Raw genomic sequence first — 17,663 nt, forward strand, 5'->3', positions numbered from 1 at the left:
CTGTCTCGCAACAGAAGAAGAACGCCAGGGCTGCTGTATATGTATTTCAGATATGAATGTGCTTGAGGGAAGCTGGCTGAGCATAACTGGGTTTTAATTTCGGTTTTCCCACTTGTAAAGACTAGTTGATTTCTCAGACTCTTGAAAACATGAGAACAACTTAGTTTGCTTTAAACCACGTATTCTGTACCAAAAGGATTGATTGGAGGAGAGGAGTAAATTGCTACAGAAGCGCATAGGGGGTTCCCTGATCCAGGCTGTTGCTAAGAGAGCCACGGCCACACAGAAGGAGGAGGATGTCAGTAGAAGGAAATATCAGTACAGGTTGGTAAGCATTTCTAACGCTGGAATCACCCCTTTGCTACTTCATTCAGCAGGATCCTAAGCAGACAGCCTTACAGATAACAGTAGCTCGAGATCAGAATGAGGGAAATCCCACTTTTCACATCATTGCTACTTGTAAATAAAGGAGATGATTTGTGGCCTCCAGTGGGAAGGTCTCATAGCAGAGCCAGGGTCTGCCTCTAAGCTGCCCCCTGGAGAGCCCCCAAGATCTACCTGGAGCTTTGTGGCCCCCCAGTGTGAGCTCAATGTCGTCAGATCCTAGCCCCGAACATTCCCCAACCTGTGTTCATTTCTGCTCAGTTTTTTAACACGTTAGGATTCTGTCAGTGCCATCTTGATAAATGTATTACTTTGGCCTTTGACGCTGTTCTGATTCGTAGTCCCCTGGACAGCTCATCAGCTCAGAGTCCTTTTAATCCTCAGTCTTCTGAAGATCTTACATTGATGGACTTTGGTGTGAATGCATTTATTCAACACGCTGGGTTCTTACGACCTCTTTCAATCTAGAAACTTGTCAGCTTCATGTCTAAGAAGTTATTTCTTCCATTCCCCTCTTTTCCTTTGTTCTCTCTATTTTGGGATTACTGTTATTCAGATTTTAGAACATCTAGAATGGTCCTAACTAAAACTTTTTTTCACGTAGTTTGTATCTCTTTATTCTGAGAAATTGTCCTCAAGACTAGATTTTATCTTGTTACTATATTTTTAATTCCTTCTAAGAACTGATGTTTTTGGTTCTAAATGCCCCTTTTTGAAGTATCCTATTTTTCCTTGGCTGCAGTGTTCATCTCTCTGAGGATTTCTTTGGAAGTTTATTTCTCTGCATAGCCTCTGTCTCTTCCACAGCCTCTGTTGCCTTTTTGTTTGTTTTGGTTTTACTGTCTTTCTTGCTAGATGTTTTCATTACATGTCTGATTTTGGGGCTGGTTTGTCATATTTAAAAACTGATTAGAAGCTGTGTGTCCTGGGGCCGTTGGTGGCTGTCCCTGGAGGGTGATCTGGTTGATCTTAACATCTCTTTTCCTGGGCAGGTCAGATTCCCCCAAGAAGACTTTCTTCCTGGAGTGTATATGCCTGATGGCTGGCATTCTGGAGTGAGGGAGGGTGTCTGGGAGTAGGAACCATAATCACAACCTGCTTCTCATGACAGTATCTGTGTGGCTGCCCCCCACCCCCGCCCCACCTGTGCACACCTGGAGACTCAGTTTAATCTTGTGTAGAGTATAACTCCTGTAATCTGCTGGGACAGGTGAGTGAAGGGCGCCTGGCTACAGACAGGGGACCTAAGGGGCCCTTTTTTTACTTAATAACATTTTTAAAATTATGGTAAAATACACATAAAATTTACCATCTTATCCATTTTTAAGTGCAGTGGCATTAAATAGTCATATTTTGCAACCATCACCACCATCCATCTCTAGAACCCTTTTCATCTTGCAAAACCCATTAAATAACAGCGCCTCCCGTCCCTGCCCCACCCAATCCCTGGCAACCACCCTTCTGCTTTCTGTCTCTGAATTTGACTCCTAGGTGTGTACCTCCTGTAAGTGGAACCATACACATGTCAGGATTTCTTTCCTTTTTAAGGTTGGGTAATGTTCCATTGTATGTATATAACACATTGTGTTCGTCCATTCATCCTTGTCTGGGGTCTTTCCACCAGTCTCCTTACTCTGGACCCACCAAGGTTTGGAGGGATTTCTGTAACATAAATTGAGTTACTTTCCCCACAGCTGGCCCAGGATACAGCTTTCATGAGGAAGTCGTGTCAGTTGCCACTGCAAATCTCTTATCTTTTCTCTTTCTCTAACCTTGGAGTTTATGCATTAAATTTTGATGAGCAGGACCATGTTTCCTTGGAGGGCTTAGAAGTTAAGTCAGCTGTTATCCAGAATTTACTCTTTATCTAAGCAGTGAATTCTACTTTGACTTAAAAAAAAAAAAAGAAAGAAAATGATACACTTTTAACCATCCCACTCTAGATGTGTAGAAAAAGTTGTCTTTACAAGTAAATTTTAATTCATGTGACTACAGGTTAAATAAATTTATTACTCCTACAAGTGTAAATGCTTGCTTTGCAATTATTATTTGGGCGGGGGGAATTAGGTTTATTTAATTATTTTTTTAAAGGAGGTACTGGGGATTGAACCTGGGACTTCATGCATGCTAAGCATGAGCTCTACCACTGAGCTATACCCTCCCCCTGCAATTATTTTTGAAGCCAGTCTAAGTATAACAGTTGATCTTTTAAGTTAAAAAAAAAAACATTTTAAGCCCTTTATCACTGTGTATAATTACAGCAAAAGTTGGTGGGAAAAATATTAGATTTGAATACATTGAATTCAGAGACAATGAAAAAGACAGCTGTACCAATGAAATCTGTCAATGGAAATGTAATTCGTTGCCACTTAGAGACCACTAGGAACTTACGTGTAGTCAAACCAAGTTAGGTTTATTTACCCTGCTGCGCCAAGGGCGGATTCTAGCCTGGATGGCTCAGTTCCAGGGAGGTGGGAAGGCTTCACTGTAGAATTTGGGCTTATGCTGGATGATTCTGAGAAAGCAAAGGAGTCATCTCTAGATTGGACAATGAGGAAGTGAGGGCAGTTCTGTGACTGGGCATATCGGTCATTTCTGCCCAGAAGGCAAGGAGATGGAAGCAGGGATAGAGGTGTGTCATTGGGAGAGAAGCAGGAGTTGTCATTGCGAGAAGGGCTGGCAGATTCAGGGGTGGGGGGAGTGTTCAGTTATTTTCGTGGTTTTAGAATTTGTGCTCTGGCCGTCTGTGGCTGTTGGACAGTTGGAATGTGGCTAATCCTATTTGAGATGTGTTCAACATGTAAAATACATACAGGGATTTGAAGACTCAGTACAAAAAAAAAAGAATGTAAAATATCTCAATAATTTTCTTATGGATTACATGTTGACATAACCATGGATATATTGGTTTCAGTAAAATATAGTAAAATTATCCCTGTTTCCTTTTAGTCTGTTCAGTGTGACTATTAGAAAATTTGCAGTCTTGCACGTGGCTTGCTGGGGGGCTCACGTTACAGTTCAGGTGGACAGTCGTGGAATGTCAGCAGGTGTTGGGGAGATAATCACCATTATTTCTTCCCAGTCTGAACTTTCGGCTGGCCCGCCCCTCCCTCCCTCTCCTTTTGGTGAAGACTTCAGGCAAATCAAAGATTGTCACTGTCTTCTGAAAAGTCGAGGAGACCCTCGGGTTCATCACTTTTAGTGTGAGATGATGCCTCTCTTATTAGGATGTGTGTCTGAGAAACTGATGATAAAGGGGTAATCTTGCTTTTTACAGAAGTATTTTTCAAAGTTTTTTTCAAATAAGGCTTACTTGTATTTAAAGCAATATTTCTCAACCTTCTTTTCATTACCACTGCTCCCCACCTGAGTCTTTTTAGACATTTTTTCCCTAACGGTAAAATTTTCCCCATAAAATTTTAACAGCATGCACTGTATACCAAATAAGTAATATCTGTCTGTATATATAGTTATATAGAGGTATAGATATATCTGTGCTTAGTGTATAAGACAGCAAGAGGAACACGAGCCAATTTTCACCCCATTGGGGAATGCATGGTTTAAAGTAAGCATAGTAGCTAACATTTATTATGCTTCTAGAATACGCTCATAGTGCTTGTGTTAACCTTTATATGCACCTCAGAGTAACACTAGCCAGGGCAGTGTATTTGTTCTCTCATTAAAGCCCAGAGATTTAAAAGAATACTTTGCCTCTGGCCATGTTGCCATCAGAGGAGCCAGAACCATAGGCTAGCTTCTCGAGACTTTGGAATCCGCTTTTAACTAAACCAAAGATGGATGTTCAGGGTCTTAAGAAGAGAGGATTTGAACACAAGGCACTCAGGAAAGAATTTGATTCCTATACCAATACCTGACCAAATTTGGTAATGAAACAACCTTTTTCTTATTTCCTAATTTTTAAAAGATCATACTTTGACTTGAATCTGCTTTCAGCTGGCTAATTTATGTAGTCCGTGATTGGGAATTTAAGATCATGAGTTAGACTGCTTTGCATTTCTGATAGAAAATTGGAGGTATTGCTCTAAGGTTCAAGGTCCCAAAGTACTGGACCACCCTGTGCAGCCCGGAGCTGGATGTGGAACGTGTCTGCATTCTAACCATGAAAGTAACAGAAGTTGTTGCAGAAGATTTGTAAACTGTGGGAAAATGTCAAGACAGAAATTGCCTGTAATTCCACTATGGTTGGCTTTTGTTAGTTTTCCTTCTTTTTTTCCTTCAACCTCATTTATGTGCAGATATATATATACATTTTAGAAAGCAAAAGTGGAATTATAATGAATATATAATACATACCCTGAACAAAGAGGTGTGTGACTTTATGTATCAATGTAGGCATTATCCTTGTCATGAACTGCTTCAAACATGTTGTTTGGCCAAACATTCCACCGAAGAGGTAGATATACTGTTTTCCTACTGTGGGGACACTTAGGTTCTTTAAATATTATATGTCCCAGGCAGTTAACATTTTCATACATAAATCTGTACTTTCATTTGCCATATCTCATAAAAGAATTACCAAATCAAAGAGTATAAAAACATATCATCTCAATAAGGGGAGAAATAATGCTTATTCTATGTCACTTTTATTATTTGGATTGAGGTTTTAAATATTTAATTTCCTCTTGCCTATTTTGGGGGGGGGTAAATTGTCTTAAGTGACTTGTAAAACCTTCGTAGCTTTTCTGTTGTATTACAATAGTCCCTTTGAGGCACTCGTCTTCAAATTATTTGTCTAGAGGATTTTGAATCAAAATAGCCATGTCTACACAAACATGTCCAATTCAACTGGACCATAAAATTCAATTAGCTGGTATTTGTCTGTGTTGATAGCAGAGGGGCGGAGACTTGAGTCCAGGAGAACCTGCCAGGTGTCACTGAATTCAGTGTGCACTTTCATCTTCATCATGGTCATTAGTTTGCAGCAGCTTCTGACTCAACCCTCGATTGTCTTTGAAGCATTTTAAAGGCACAGCACTGTGTAGATGCTCCCTTAGATCCCACCTGCCCTTTCCAGCCAGAGGACAAGTGACTTCACTGGGTTTGTATTTCTTTACCTCTGGGTGTAAAGCCAAGCTGAAAAGAAAACAGAAAGAAGGGTGATAAGGGGCTGGATTTGGGGTGGGTCCAACTCCCCCGTTCCCGATGCTCAGGTTAAATGCTCTCACCTCCTTGGAAGAAGGTAATGAATCCAGCATCAGTGCTGATCTGGTGTGTTGGACCCTGTCTTAATTGCAACTCCTTGTCCACCAGTCCAGCCTCCCCAGACGGCAAGTCTTCCTCCGTTCTCATCCCTGAGTCACAGCTCTGTGACGCAAGTCAGATTATTCCCACTCTTTCCGCCTTTTAATCCTCTTCACTTTGGGCTTCTGATGCCATCTTCTCCTTGATTGCCTCTAATCTCTGTCCATTCTCAAAGCCCTTTTCCAGATTCCTCTTCCTCAGAGTTCCAGACCTTTTACTTCACCTGCCTTGTTCCATTCGGATGACCTCAGAGATTCGCGTGGCTGCAGCTGCCTTCCCCGGGTGATGTAATTTTTGACTCCTTCCTCACCTTTGTCACCACGGTTTCCACCTATTTTTCTTCTAGAGTATCTTCTTTCTTGTCATTACTGCCCCGGTTACCTTTTCTAAACCACAGTTCAAATTAAAGTATACATTCCAGTGGTTTTTAGTGTATTTACGGAATTGTACAACCATCTCCAGAACTTAAGAACATTTTCTTTCCCGCATAAGGAATCCTCGTACCTGTCAGCAGGCTCTCTCTTCAACTCTCCAGTTCTGCGTAACCGTTAGTCTGCTTTGCGTCTCTATAGATTTGCCTATTTCAGACATTTCATATAAATGGAATTTAAATAATACACAATAAATAATATTTAAATAATATGTCAATATGTGCTATTTTGTGACTAGCATCTTTCACTTAGCAAAATTTTTTCAGTGTTCCTCCACATTATAACATATATAAATACTTCATTCCTTTTTGTTACTGAGTAATATTCCATTGGATAGATGGAACTTTATTTTTCCATGCATCAGTTGATGGACATTTGGGTTGCTTCTACTTTTTGGCTACTATAAATAATGCTGCTCTGAATATTCTTATATAAGCTTTTGTGCAAGCATAGGTTTTCCTTTTTCTTGGGTATATATCTTGGAGTAGAATTGCTGGGTCAGGTGGTAAATCTATGTTAAACGTTTTGGGGAATTGACAGTTTGCACATTTCCAAATTTCCAAAGCAGCTACACCTTTTACATTCCCGCTACCAATATACGAGGGTCCGGGTTCTCCTTTGTTGTATTATCTGTCTGTTTGATCACAGGCATCCTAGTGAGTGTGAATTGGGGTCTCCTTGTGGTTTTGACTTGCATTTTCCTAATGGCCAGTGATGCTGAGCGTCCTTCCACGTGCTCACTGGCCATCTGTGTTGTCTACCTGAGAGGAATGTCTACGCAGATCCTTCACCCATTTTTTGGTTGGGTCATTTGTTACAAAGCTCTTAAGATGTCATTCAAAACCCTTCCTAATTTCCTGGCCTCGAATGCAATACTTCTTGCCTCATTTCCAGTTATCTCCTCTGTCCCCTGGTCTCCCCAAGTAGACTGAGTGGTAGCTATAGGGAAGCCACTTACAGTCCCCAGATGTTGCACTCTTCATGCCTCTCCCCCTGCTGCTCCTTCTGTGGGACCGCCTCCCTCTGTGCCTCAGGTAGGACTGTCCCCCTCACATCTTCCATTTTTTCAGAGCCTGGCTCAGACTTTACCTGGGGTGGGTTAACCTGGGGCATGCCCACTTCTACCTCTGGATGTGTCTCCCACCCCAGGCTGAGCTTCCCCAGGTCAAGGACAATATCCAGTTGTATCCTTGGGTGCTTAGTGTAATTAACGTGGAGCAAGAACTTGGTAAATATTTGTTGAATGAACGGTGATATTTAGGGGAAACCTTTTCTGTCATCCACCTATTTATGATATTGGTAAACATCTTCCCGTTGTTTTTGCTTTGCGTAGTGATGTCTTCCTTTAAAAATCTGAATTTAACAAAAACAAACAAGTAGAGAATGGCAGTGATAGCAAAAGAAAGTTGCCTGCATTGTACCCTGACCTGAGGTCTGAGCTTTACTCCTGCTTTTATCCTGACTAACGACTTGTTCTTTGTAAATCCAAGACACACAGAGGCTTATCAGGCAGCTGTGCCACACACCCTGTCCTTGATCACTCTTAGAGGTGGAGATCAAAGGACAGCTATCTGCGAAGAGAGGCACCAACTTGCCACATGAGCTATTGCTCTGCCTCTCGGTTTTAACGTCCTCTTTCAGAAACCGAATCAGTTGTGTGAGTGTCTGCACTAATGTCCTAGAAAGAAACAAGAAGTCTACGCACCAAAACTGAGTAGCAGGACAATTATCTTTTAAGTGTTGTTTTAAATGCGCTTTACATTTGTATCTAGTGATGTTTCTTCCTCCCCAGCCCAGGTGAATGGCTGGTCCCCTTCCTATTGTTAGAATCTGGATTTATAGAAAGGAAAGGAGCTGGTGGCACAGCCAAACAAGGTCAGGATTCAAGAGCTGCCACCCATAAGTTGACTATGTGTATTTCAGATGATAGTCGTCAGCTGTCCCCAACAGCTGGTGCTGAGAAATGATGCAGATCCCAGGGGTGTCACCCAGGCTCCCAGGACAACTCTGGGGCGGGGGCTTGGGCTCCACACAGGGACAGTGTCTGGGCTAATACATAGCCCAGTTTGGGAAGGCTGTAAACCACTCATTTAATGTCGAACACAGTGCGGCCTCCAGAGTGGGCTTTATCCCGAATCTGCACAGCTAGGACTTTGCAGGGCTGGGGCGGGGGGCAGAGGTCGGGGGCAGAAGAATGCAGAGCTGCCCTGACCCCTTGGCTGTGCAGACTCCAGAGGAACCGTTAGCACCAGCAACATTTCACACACACCAGACTCTCATTATAATTGAAGCAATTTGTGAACCGAAGTTACGACTGCTATGGGGAAGATAAAGGGGTAGGAAACTGCTAAGTGGCTCAGGGAATCAGCTCCCAGGCATCAGGACAAGGTGCATCACTCCCTGTTCCCATGCAGACGTATAGCCAGGCTGGGCGTTTACGGGAAAATAAGAGGGAAATTTGGAGTATGGAGAAGCCAAAGCTGATTTTTGTACAAGGTCTGATTGCTGGCAACGATGCTGCCTTAACCTTGCTCAGTGTAAGCCTAATAAGGTGCTTAGCGCCCCCTGGTGGCCAGAGGGAGCACCTGTGTACCATGCCAGCTGACACGCCTGTGCTCATTTGCCTTTCTTCCCTCCCCTTCCCTCCCCTCCCCTCCCCTCCCCTCCTCTCCTCTCCTTTCCTCCCTTTCCTTTCCTCTCCTTTTCCTCTCCTCTTCTCTTCTTTCTTTTTTAAACACCTTTATTGTGGTATGGTTCCTGTACAGTAAACTATACATATTTCAGATGTACAATTTGATGAGTTTTGATAGACATACACACCAATAAAACCAGTACCACAATCAAGATAGCTAACATTTCCATCACTCCCCAAGAGGTGCAAATTTCAAATTCTCAATTTATCCCTTCCCACCTTTACCTGCTGGTAACCATAAGTTTGTTTTCTGTATCTGTGAGTCTGTTTCTGTTTTGCAGATAAGTTCTTTTGTGGCATTTTTTTTTTTTTAGAGTCCACATATAAGTGATACCACATGGCATTTTTCTTTCTATTTCTGGCTTAACTTCACTTAGAATGATGATCTCCAGGTCCATCCATGTTGCTGCAAATGGCATTATTTTATTCTTTTTTATGGCCAAGTAGTATTCCATTGTATAAATATACTACAACTTCTTTATCCAGTCATCTGTTCATTTGCCTTTTCTTGATAATTCTGTTCCCCCCACCCTTCCCTCTCTTTCCTGGGCCCTCTGGTCCACACGAAGTCCCCCACCTTCCTCCCAGCCCCCAAAAAGTGATGAACAAGATCTCCATGGTCTGAAGAAAAGAGCAGTAGTAGAAACCTTTCTTTTGTTTACTTAGGGAGAAAGCCTGGGCTAATGGGGTGAGACAGGCAAGGCATGAAGTGATAAAAAGGAAAGGATGAAACAGGAGAAACAAACCTGGGGGTCCTAAATGGACCCACTGCAACAGGAAATTGACACGAGAAATTGTGTGTCAAAATTGTAAGAATGCCCCCCACTTATAGAACAAATCTGAAGTTTCAGTGAGAAAGATTTTAAGAATTTGGGGCTGCCAAAAAATTTTGAATTTTAAATATCAGTTCTGACAGATTTTCCTTCTGTGTGCTTGTTTATTAGAGATACAATAGTGTCTCTATTTTGGAATACATTTTAGCTTGACCTAAAAGTTTAGCTAAATGACTTACATTAAAAAAAAAAGAAGAAGAATGCTCAAGTATTAGGGTTTTTTGAAAGTTGACTCAATCAACTGTGGAAGACACAAAGTTTGCACTGTAACAGCCCTTCTCAAAGAGTTCAGGGAACAGGACGCATGAGATTTGCCAACCCCCATGTGCCGTGTGTGTGTGGTGTGTAGCAGATGGTAAAAATATAAACTGCTACAGGTGCTAAAAAAGGAACAGTGTTTTTGCACTTCATCAGCCTTAAACAAATGTAAGGATGCAGAACACAGTATTTTTTTTTTAATGGCAGTAGAATTCAATCTCTATGCGGTTGTTTCCTTTAAGTAATATTAAAAGCTGAGATACAGAAGTAAGTCAGTGCCAGGAATGAAGTAACGGTTTAGATAAAATGGTGCTGACTCGGGTCTTATTCATCCCAACAACTTTTAAACCCTCCCTGGGTCTCTCGCAGAGCCTTGCTGACCACTAACAGAGACCAGCTACAGGCAGGGCTCCTCTGCTTTAAAACGAAACACATGACTCGTGAGCGCGGTGCCAAGTCCGGGAGAGCAGGGAGGGCGGGCCGTCCCCGGGCCCCTGGGCCCCCGGCCCCGGCCCCCGGCCCCCGGCCCCCGCCGGCCCGGAAGGGTGGGTGGTGGGTGGGTCCTCCTATAATTAGCCGGGGGAGTGCATCCCCAGTCCACTTCTTGCTGCCGCTCCGAAGGCACCTCTAGTTCTGCCTGATCTCCGAGGGTGGCTGGGCCCTTGGTTCTCTCTGATCACAGCGAGACTGCAGGGGGTGGGCAAGACCCCGAGCAGCTTCCCCCACCGCCAAAGCAGGGCGAGGACCCGCTGCTCTGCCCCTGGGAGGTGCGCTGTCCGATATGCTGGGGATCATGACAGTCACAGGTAAGGCCGCGGCCGGCTCTGTTGTCATCTCCCTCCGAGGCAGGTGGAGCAACCCGCACGGGGCTGGGGGAGCTGGAGGGCAGCGGCTGGACATCCTGATTGGCATTTATTTCTCTCAACGTGCTGACCTTTTGATCAGAACATTCTCTCTTTAGCTCAGCAGAAAGCAAAGCCAACGTTTTCATTTCACCTGTGCAGGAATCTTCCTTGAAGGGGCCCCAAGGGAGACCTGGAATGCATCTTGTGAGCAGTTGTACCCCTTCCCCTTGTGGATGGGAACAGCCCCAACCCAACAGACACAGTTAGATTGGGGTGAACTTGCAAACAGGTTGTGAGCAAGCCTCATCGCTGGCTGCAGTCATAAAAAACTAAATTCCTGTTGTTGAGAAATTGCAGTATTTGGCATTTTGACTTGCTTGTTAGGAACTTTCAGTGAAGATACACTTAGTAATTTAGGGGTCAAAAATGTTAGCTCTGATTTAAGTGGTGGTTTTAATAAAGCCATAGTTACTATAAAATTGGTGACTAACAGGCAACAGCATTTAGGCAGTGAGTAGTAAAATGCATGTTTCTTAAGCTTGCTTTTGAGAGATCTGGCCATGAGCGTGAATGATAATATTTAAAGCCTACGTCTAGCAAATAAGTTACAGATATCAGACAGTGTGGAATGTACTCAGAGTTCCTCTGACTTGTTATTGGATCTTTTCATACAATTGTACTGTAGCCTGAATCCGTAAAACCCTGTCTGTTTTCTCCTCCTTTCTGCCTTTTCCCCATATCAAAAATTAAACTGCATTTGCTAATTTAGATTTATAAGACCAGCTCCTCTCGAAATATTTGAGATCATTGCTCACCGAATACATGGTTTCTTAAAAGCACAGTACAGAATTTCTAGGCCTTCAAATTCTCAGTGTAATTGCCTCTGCAAAGCCTTGTCCTCCTCTGGAATTTTAGATGAATGTGAAAGTTCAGCAAAACTAAAAATATCTCTCACTTCCTATAGATTAGCTTGTTTACTATGCGATTTCCTTAAAATCCCTTCCCTGGGTTAACTCGACTAGCCTCTCTACCCTCTACCTAGTGAGAAAATTTGCATGATACCTACAAGCCATCATTAGACTACACAAGATTAGAAACATTAAAAACATAAAATTCTTCATTCTTTTTCCAGATCACTAATTTTTCTAGAAATGAAATATTATAAACACCCTGAGAGAGGCTATCTGGGAGTGTGATTTGGCACAGCTCTGGGTGGGGCTTCTGTGAGTGTAACTTTTTTTTCTGGGTGCTTTTTGTGTACAGTACAATCTTTATAATATTCACTATTTGATGAGTTTATCACATACTGAGTTTCTTATGGGAAAAGCGAGTGGTCCTTCTTAGCAGAAATTAAGTTAACAAACTTGGTATTCTTGAGGGGCTTTAAAAGATTGGTTCAGATAATGGCAGTGGAATGATAAACGAACAGAAACAGGTGGACGGGCTGCCTCATTTTTAAGGAAACTTTTTTAGATCGATCACTTTCTGAGTTTTACTTTTATTACAATGTTGATATAAAGATGTGGCAAAATTTGCTACTTTCTCCTGGTAATAAGAAAGTGCTCAGAAAAATCTTACACTCCAAAAACTTATTAGCAAATAAACATTTCATAATGGAAGAAGTGAACATTAAAAAGAAGTTTCAACTGTCTTTTTTTTTTCCTCTGCAAGTTAGTCTGATAAGGAAGATTTACAGTCAATAGTCTAAATAGTCGGTATCTTGAAAAGCACTGAAGGCTTTTGAAACTGGCGTTAAGGATTAACTAAGTATCAAAGGTTTCTTGTAACTTTGGGATCGCTTGTGTAAATAATGGAGGAGAAAGTTATTCTCTGCTTTAGTAGGACTGCCTTATGTGAGAAGTGTGTTTCAATTTCACAGTTCATAAGAAGGGATGGAATTGGTGACGTTTTCCTAAACTACTTAGGAATTAACTTTAATTTCTTAAAGCAGGGAGAAGCTGCTGCTTAATACTGACCATTATTCTCCCCTTCCCAGACCCTGAGCACACACCCTCCTCTAATGAATGCATCAGACCTTGAAGGATGGGATCATTGATTATTCACACCACATACTCTTGGCCTTTCTTGACGTCTTTCCTTCACATCATGTTAGCAATAACTTAGTTCAAAAACTAGAAAACAAGTGATTTGACCCGATGATGATGAAAGAGGTGTCCCCTCCCCACGTGTATATCAATGGCATGCCAGCAAAAAAAAAAAAGAAAAGAAAAGAAAAGCTTTTTGAATTCGGAAAAGATCTTTCCTGTTTTCCCTAACACACGTTATTGAGACTAACTGTAGGGTATCATGAGGAATTAGGGCAACAGTGTTCCTTAGCCCTAAAGTAAACTGGGAAGAAAGAATCCGCCAATATTCATGCAAGCTCTCGATTACTGATAATGCACTTTTTTATGCAAATCATTTCACAAGATTAAGAAAACACCCCCCACAGGGCTGCTGCTGTCTGCCGAGGAGGCGAACTCATCAAGGGACTTGGGAGGCATGAAATTAATACCCTCGCAGCTGCTGCTGTAATAACTGCCACATACTGGGCGTCCACCCTCTGTGGCCATTATCATTACTCCCTGCAATAATCCTGCAAAAAAAAAAAGGTAGTTATTTTACCCCCCTTTTCTCATGAAAGCTAAGTTTCTCTTGGGGTCCCACAGCTACTAACGAGCACAGCCGTAGATTAGCCTGTAAAAGACCTCGTTCTCTGAGAAAGGATGCTGATAGTGGTTTCGTGGTGCGCACGTGTTTCCAGCCCGCACAGATGTATGAGGGGCCACTGGACGTCACAGTCCAGGCCAAGGCCAATGATGCCCGTCACCTCTACGCTCCTGTACAGGGTTTTGTTTATCTGAGTTTTAATCCCAGTTAAACATCTCCCCTGGGAGGTTTGTGGCTGACGAGCTTTAGAATGCAGAGAGTCGGGTGTGTAGGCTATAAGGGATGGATTTTAGAATGCGGAGAATTCCTGGAAAAGTTCCAGGACAATGCTGCAAATCGTGGGGGAAAGTTAACCAGTTCCAGATGTCACAGCAAGCAGTCTCAACGTGCGCGGAGAGTGGAGAGCGCTGCTTATACTAAATGGGAAAAAAAAAAAATCAGTGTTGTAGCTGTTGGCAATATTGCACTTTGTCTCTGACAAACAGGCTAAGTTTGGATAAAAGCACTACCATTTTTGTCATCTATAAGACGACATATTCCTTAAAAGTTCTTTTTTCCTTTTAAATCCCTAAAGTAAAAGAAAACAAGTTATCCTTTTTTTCTCTTAATCTCTAAGTATTTGGAAGAGTGAGAAAAGAAAGCCAACCCCTGGCTGTTGCATTTTGGGGAGCTTGGGGGAGAGGTGTCTGCACGGAGAGCAGGATGCAGGACAGACGGCACCTTTAGCCTTTTGGGATCGTGAGTGGCCCCTGTAAGGCTCGGGAGCTGAGGGATTACGATGTTTTCACAAGGAAAGTGTATGTTTCTCCTATACTCGTTATACACCCCTGGTGATTGATTCGATAAATTGGGATTAACTGGACATCTTTGGGCAGATAAACAGTTCAGCAGAAGGTAACACCTAAACTGGAAAAGCTTTAACAATTCTCTGCCAAAGTGGGATTTCTAGCCACGAAATGATTTCGAATTTGGATTTCTTTCAACGCCACTAAAGCTGTAACTGTTTGTGTCTTTTCACCTTTACTTGGCTTCATCGATCTTCTGTAGTTTTCTTAGCCTTGGAAGGGCTTGTTAAGCTGTTCAAAATATTAGACAACTCAGCTGATTTCTGTTACAGATATGTTACCAGTTCTCCTCGAATACAGTGACTGAGGATAGTTTATCCTTTTGAAAATGAAAATATAGTTACAGGAAGGAGGTACTAGCAGGTGTCATTTTTCTTCTCCGTTTCACTTCCCATGATTTTTATTTAAGGGGACCTTTCATTTGTCTCAGAAAAGCACAAAGACAAACAGAGCTTACTCACAGTCTTGGCTATGGTAAGACAGCTTCAGCTACACCATGGCTTCGCCCGAGCCTCGCCGTTATACTTCCTGCTTCTCTGCTGCCAGGAGCCTCCTCCAAGGGCATGTGCAGAAAATGCAGTGAGTGTAAGCATTTTCTACATCATTTTAAAATCGTATTTTTCTTTTCCAAGTAATGTTTCCAGCATATGGACACTCTCTCGCAAAGGCATAGGACTAGAATCTTCTCCCAGAAAAAGAGAGAGAAATATTTGTTTTCTATGCTCATGTTTATTTACGAAGCAACACATCTATGATGTTGCTGCCCCTAATAGTTTTAGTGGAAAAACATGTTGACGCAAACCATGGGCCCGATAAGACTGTGTTTAGGGCCATGCCCATGAGTGTGGGGACCCTTGCAAGGACCTTGGTCTTTTCCCGCCCTTTGAAGTGCCTGTGGGGCAGGGCGAGGACCAGTGACTCTGCATAAAGATGAAAGTATCTGCCAGTCCTGCCTCCTAGAGGCTTTCCCAGTTGACTTACTGACTCCCTTTCCCAGCCTTTTGGCATCTTTGATGCCTGGTGAGAAGGTAGACTTTCTAGCCAAACCGCAGCATCCGTGAATACATGAGCACCACGTTTGGACTTTACGGGCATTTGAGAGACTTCCGGGATTAATACCAGTGTTCTGCAAAATGGCTGGATAATTCAAAGCCTAGCATGAGTGATGACTATACATTGTATCAGTAAAACCAGTTATTTTGCAGAAGGACTGTTTGGGTGCCAGGAAAGTGCCTCCCCAAATCAGTGATGCTTAGATGATCAAGCATTTTGATTTCCCTCTTCCTAATCAATGGGACAAATCTAAGGCAGAAAATAACTCCACAGGGAGCTGATACGTCAAATTCTAGCAGAAGAGGTTCTGAAGTCACTTGAAAGTAAATGTGTTAATGAAATGCTTGTAAGCGTGGTGAATGGATTCTGCTGTGCTCAGTCAGCGCAGGTGAACACTGGACTGTCTTTCCTGGAAGCCTCCTCCACCATCATTATCTGTCTCCTTCACTCACCTGCTCTCTCCCCTCCCAACGCCAAACCTGCTGGCATGGTCCGCTCCTGCCTGCCACCTCACATTTTTTGGCTGTTTTTTTATGGTTTTAACAGCCTCCTTGTTTGGTCATCAAGCTTTGAACTCACTCAGGCACTGCATGCAGACAGCACATACACCTTTAAAGAGCTTTTTGCTTGAGGGGAGGGTATATAGCTCATGTGGTAGAGCACATGCTTAGCATGCACAAGGTCCTGAGTTCAATCCCCAGTACCGCCTCCAAAAAATAAATAAATAAAAAGGGCTTCCTGCTAACCACAAACTGGAACAGGGATGGGAGACTCTACCGTTAGCCAGAGCCTGGGAAATGGGGGTGAATTTACCAGACTGTGTACATTTGGGCTGGGAAAGCAAGGAAAGGGAGGAGGGAAGTTTAACCCAGAAAGAAGGGCTCAGGTACGTTTAACCTTAACTTAGTCCCAAATGGGATAAAAGAATCTGGATCTTTACACGGCACAGACAGCAGGTAGGCAGCTGACTCAGAATGCCCATGCTCCCCCTTGAAGGTACCCATGGCATTCGGCTTCACAGAATTGGAAGGAGCACCTAAACTTTATATATCAATGGGTTTCTGAAACATCCTGCGGTCCTGATGGTCTAGGAAGGTCTCAATTCCAGTTCAGTTGTGCTGAAAGCTGCTCAACACTGCCCTCTTCTGTTCAAAAACTCCTTTACGGATTTGGACAATGATTTTTTACATATGAGTATGACATAGTGTGATAAAACTGGACCAATGTAAATTGTTGAAAACTAGGGGGACAGAAAAAATAAATTGTGCAGCCATACGTCATAGTTTTGAAGGCTAGTGAATAATTTATCCAGGAGAGAACATTCCCGGATCCTAATAGCGATTGTCTCTGGACATCGTCTTTGTGGGTGTTATTCCCGATTTTCCATATTTCTGAGTCCACAGTTCATACAGATTACTGTTGGAACTGGAAAAAAGTAATTAAAAATAAATATTTCTGTTTTGAAGAAAACTATGAAAAAACATTACTGTTAAATGAGTAGCAATTACATTATAAAATAAATTTATAATTATTAAAAAAAAAAAGAGTGTTTTTGTTTTATTGTTGTTATCGGCCAACTGAAACCTTACCCTCCTAACTGGCCTCTGCAGGAAGTACTGGACGTAATCTGTGTTCCAGGTGAGGACGCTAAGAACAGAAACCTCAGGAAATTTGCCCAAGGGCCCCATGCTAATAAGTGGTGCGGCTGCAATTCAAACACTAGTCTGTCTCCAGGACTTCTGCTCTTTAATCTTCCCTTCTACATGAATTCTCTTTCTTGAGGGGTTCAGGGAGAATCATTTTTCTGTTATTTATTTCATTGATAAAATCTGTATGATGGTTATAAAGTGAGGCAGAGATCCGGTGTCCTCTAAAATCAGGTAGGGTGAATCATCACCCTCTCTGTTTTTTGTTGTTTTCTGTTTTTTTATTCTTCTGAGTGATTTTTTTTTCAACAATAACTTCAAAGTTACAGAAAGTTGCAAAAATAAGAATAGGTCAGGGAACATCATGAACCCCTTACCTACATTCACCTGTTAACATTTTGCCTTACTTGCTTCATTATTTACTCTCTCTCTCTGTTGGGAAACAAAGCAAAATCACACACCAGCAGACAGGTTCCTGTTACATCTTACGTGGGCAAGAGACGTGCAGCTTTCTCAACCATTTGAGGGCAGGCTAGGTACATCCTGGTCCTTTACTCCTAAATACTTAAGTGTGTAGCTCCTAACAAGAGAGGTATTTCCTTTCATAACTATAGTACAGTTATCAATGTCATATTTACATTATCACAGTAGTTTTATATAACCTACCATTCTCGTGCCAATCTTGACAGTGAATCTAATGATGTCCCTTTTAGCATTCTCGCTTTGCATTACGAGATCCATCCT

The 17,663-nt window shown here is 42.4% G+C and overlaps 1 protein-coding gene across 2 annotated transcripts in view; it reads left to right on the forward strand.

Annotated features, from left to right (window-relative positions):
* Positions 1 to 17,663, forward strand: part of AKAP12 (A-kinase anchoring protein 12) — a 90,416-nt gene that overhangs the window by 56,459 nt on the left and 16,294 nt on the right. The window contains exon 1 of one of the 2 annotated variants that reach the window (XM_072966037.1): positions 10,473 to 10,666. The exons of the other annotated variant lie outside the window; for it this stretch is intronic. Coding sequence (XP_072822138.1) covers positions 10,642 to 10,666 — 25 coding nt within the window. The 5' untranslated portion in view covers positions 10,473 to 10,641. Of the gene's footprint in view, positions 1 to 10,472; positions 10,667 to 17,663 lie in introns of those variants that run through there. 2 annotated transcript variants of the gene reach the window in all.

This window comes from Vicugna pacos, chromosome 8 (assembly GCF_048564905.1).
Source record: "Vicugna pacos chromosome 8, VicPac4, whole genome shotgun sequence".
NCBI lineage: Eukaryota > Metazoa > Chordata > Mammalia > Artiodactyla > Camelidae > Vicugna > Vicugna pacos.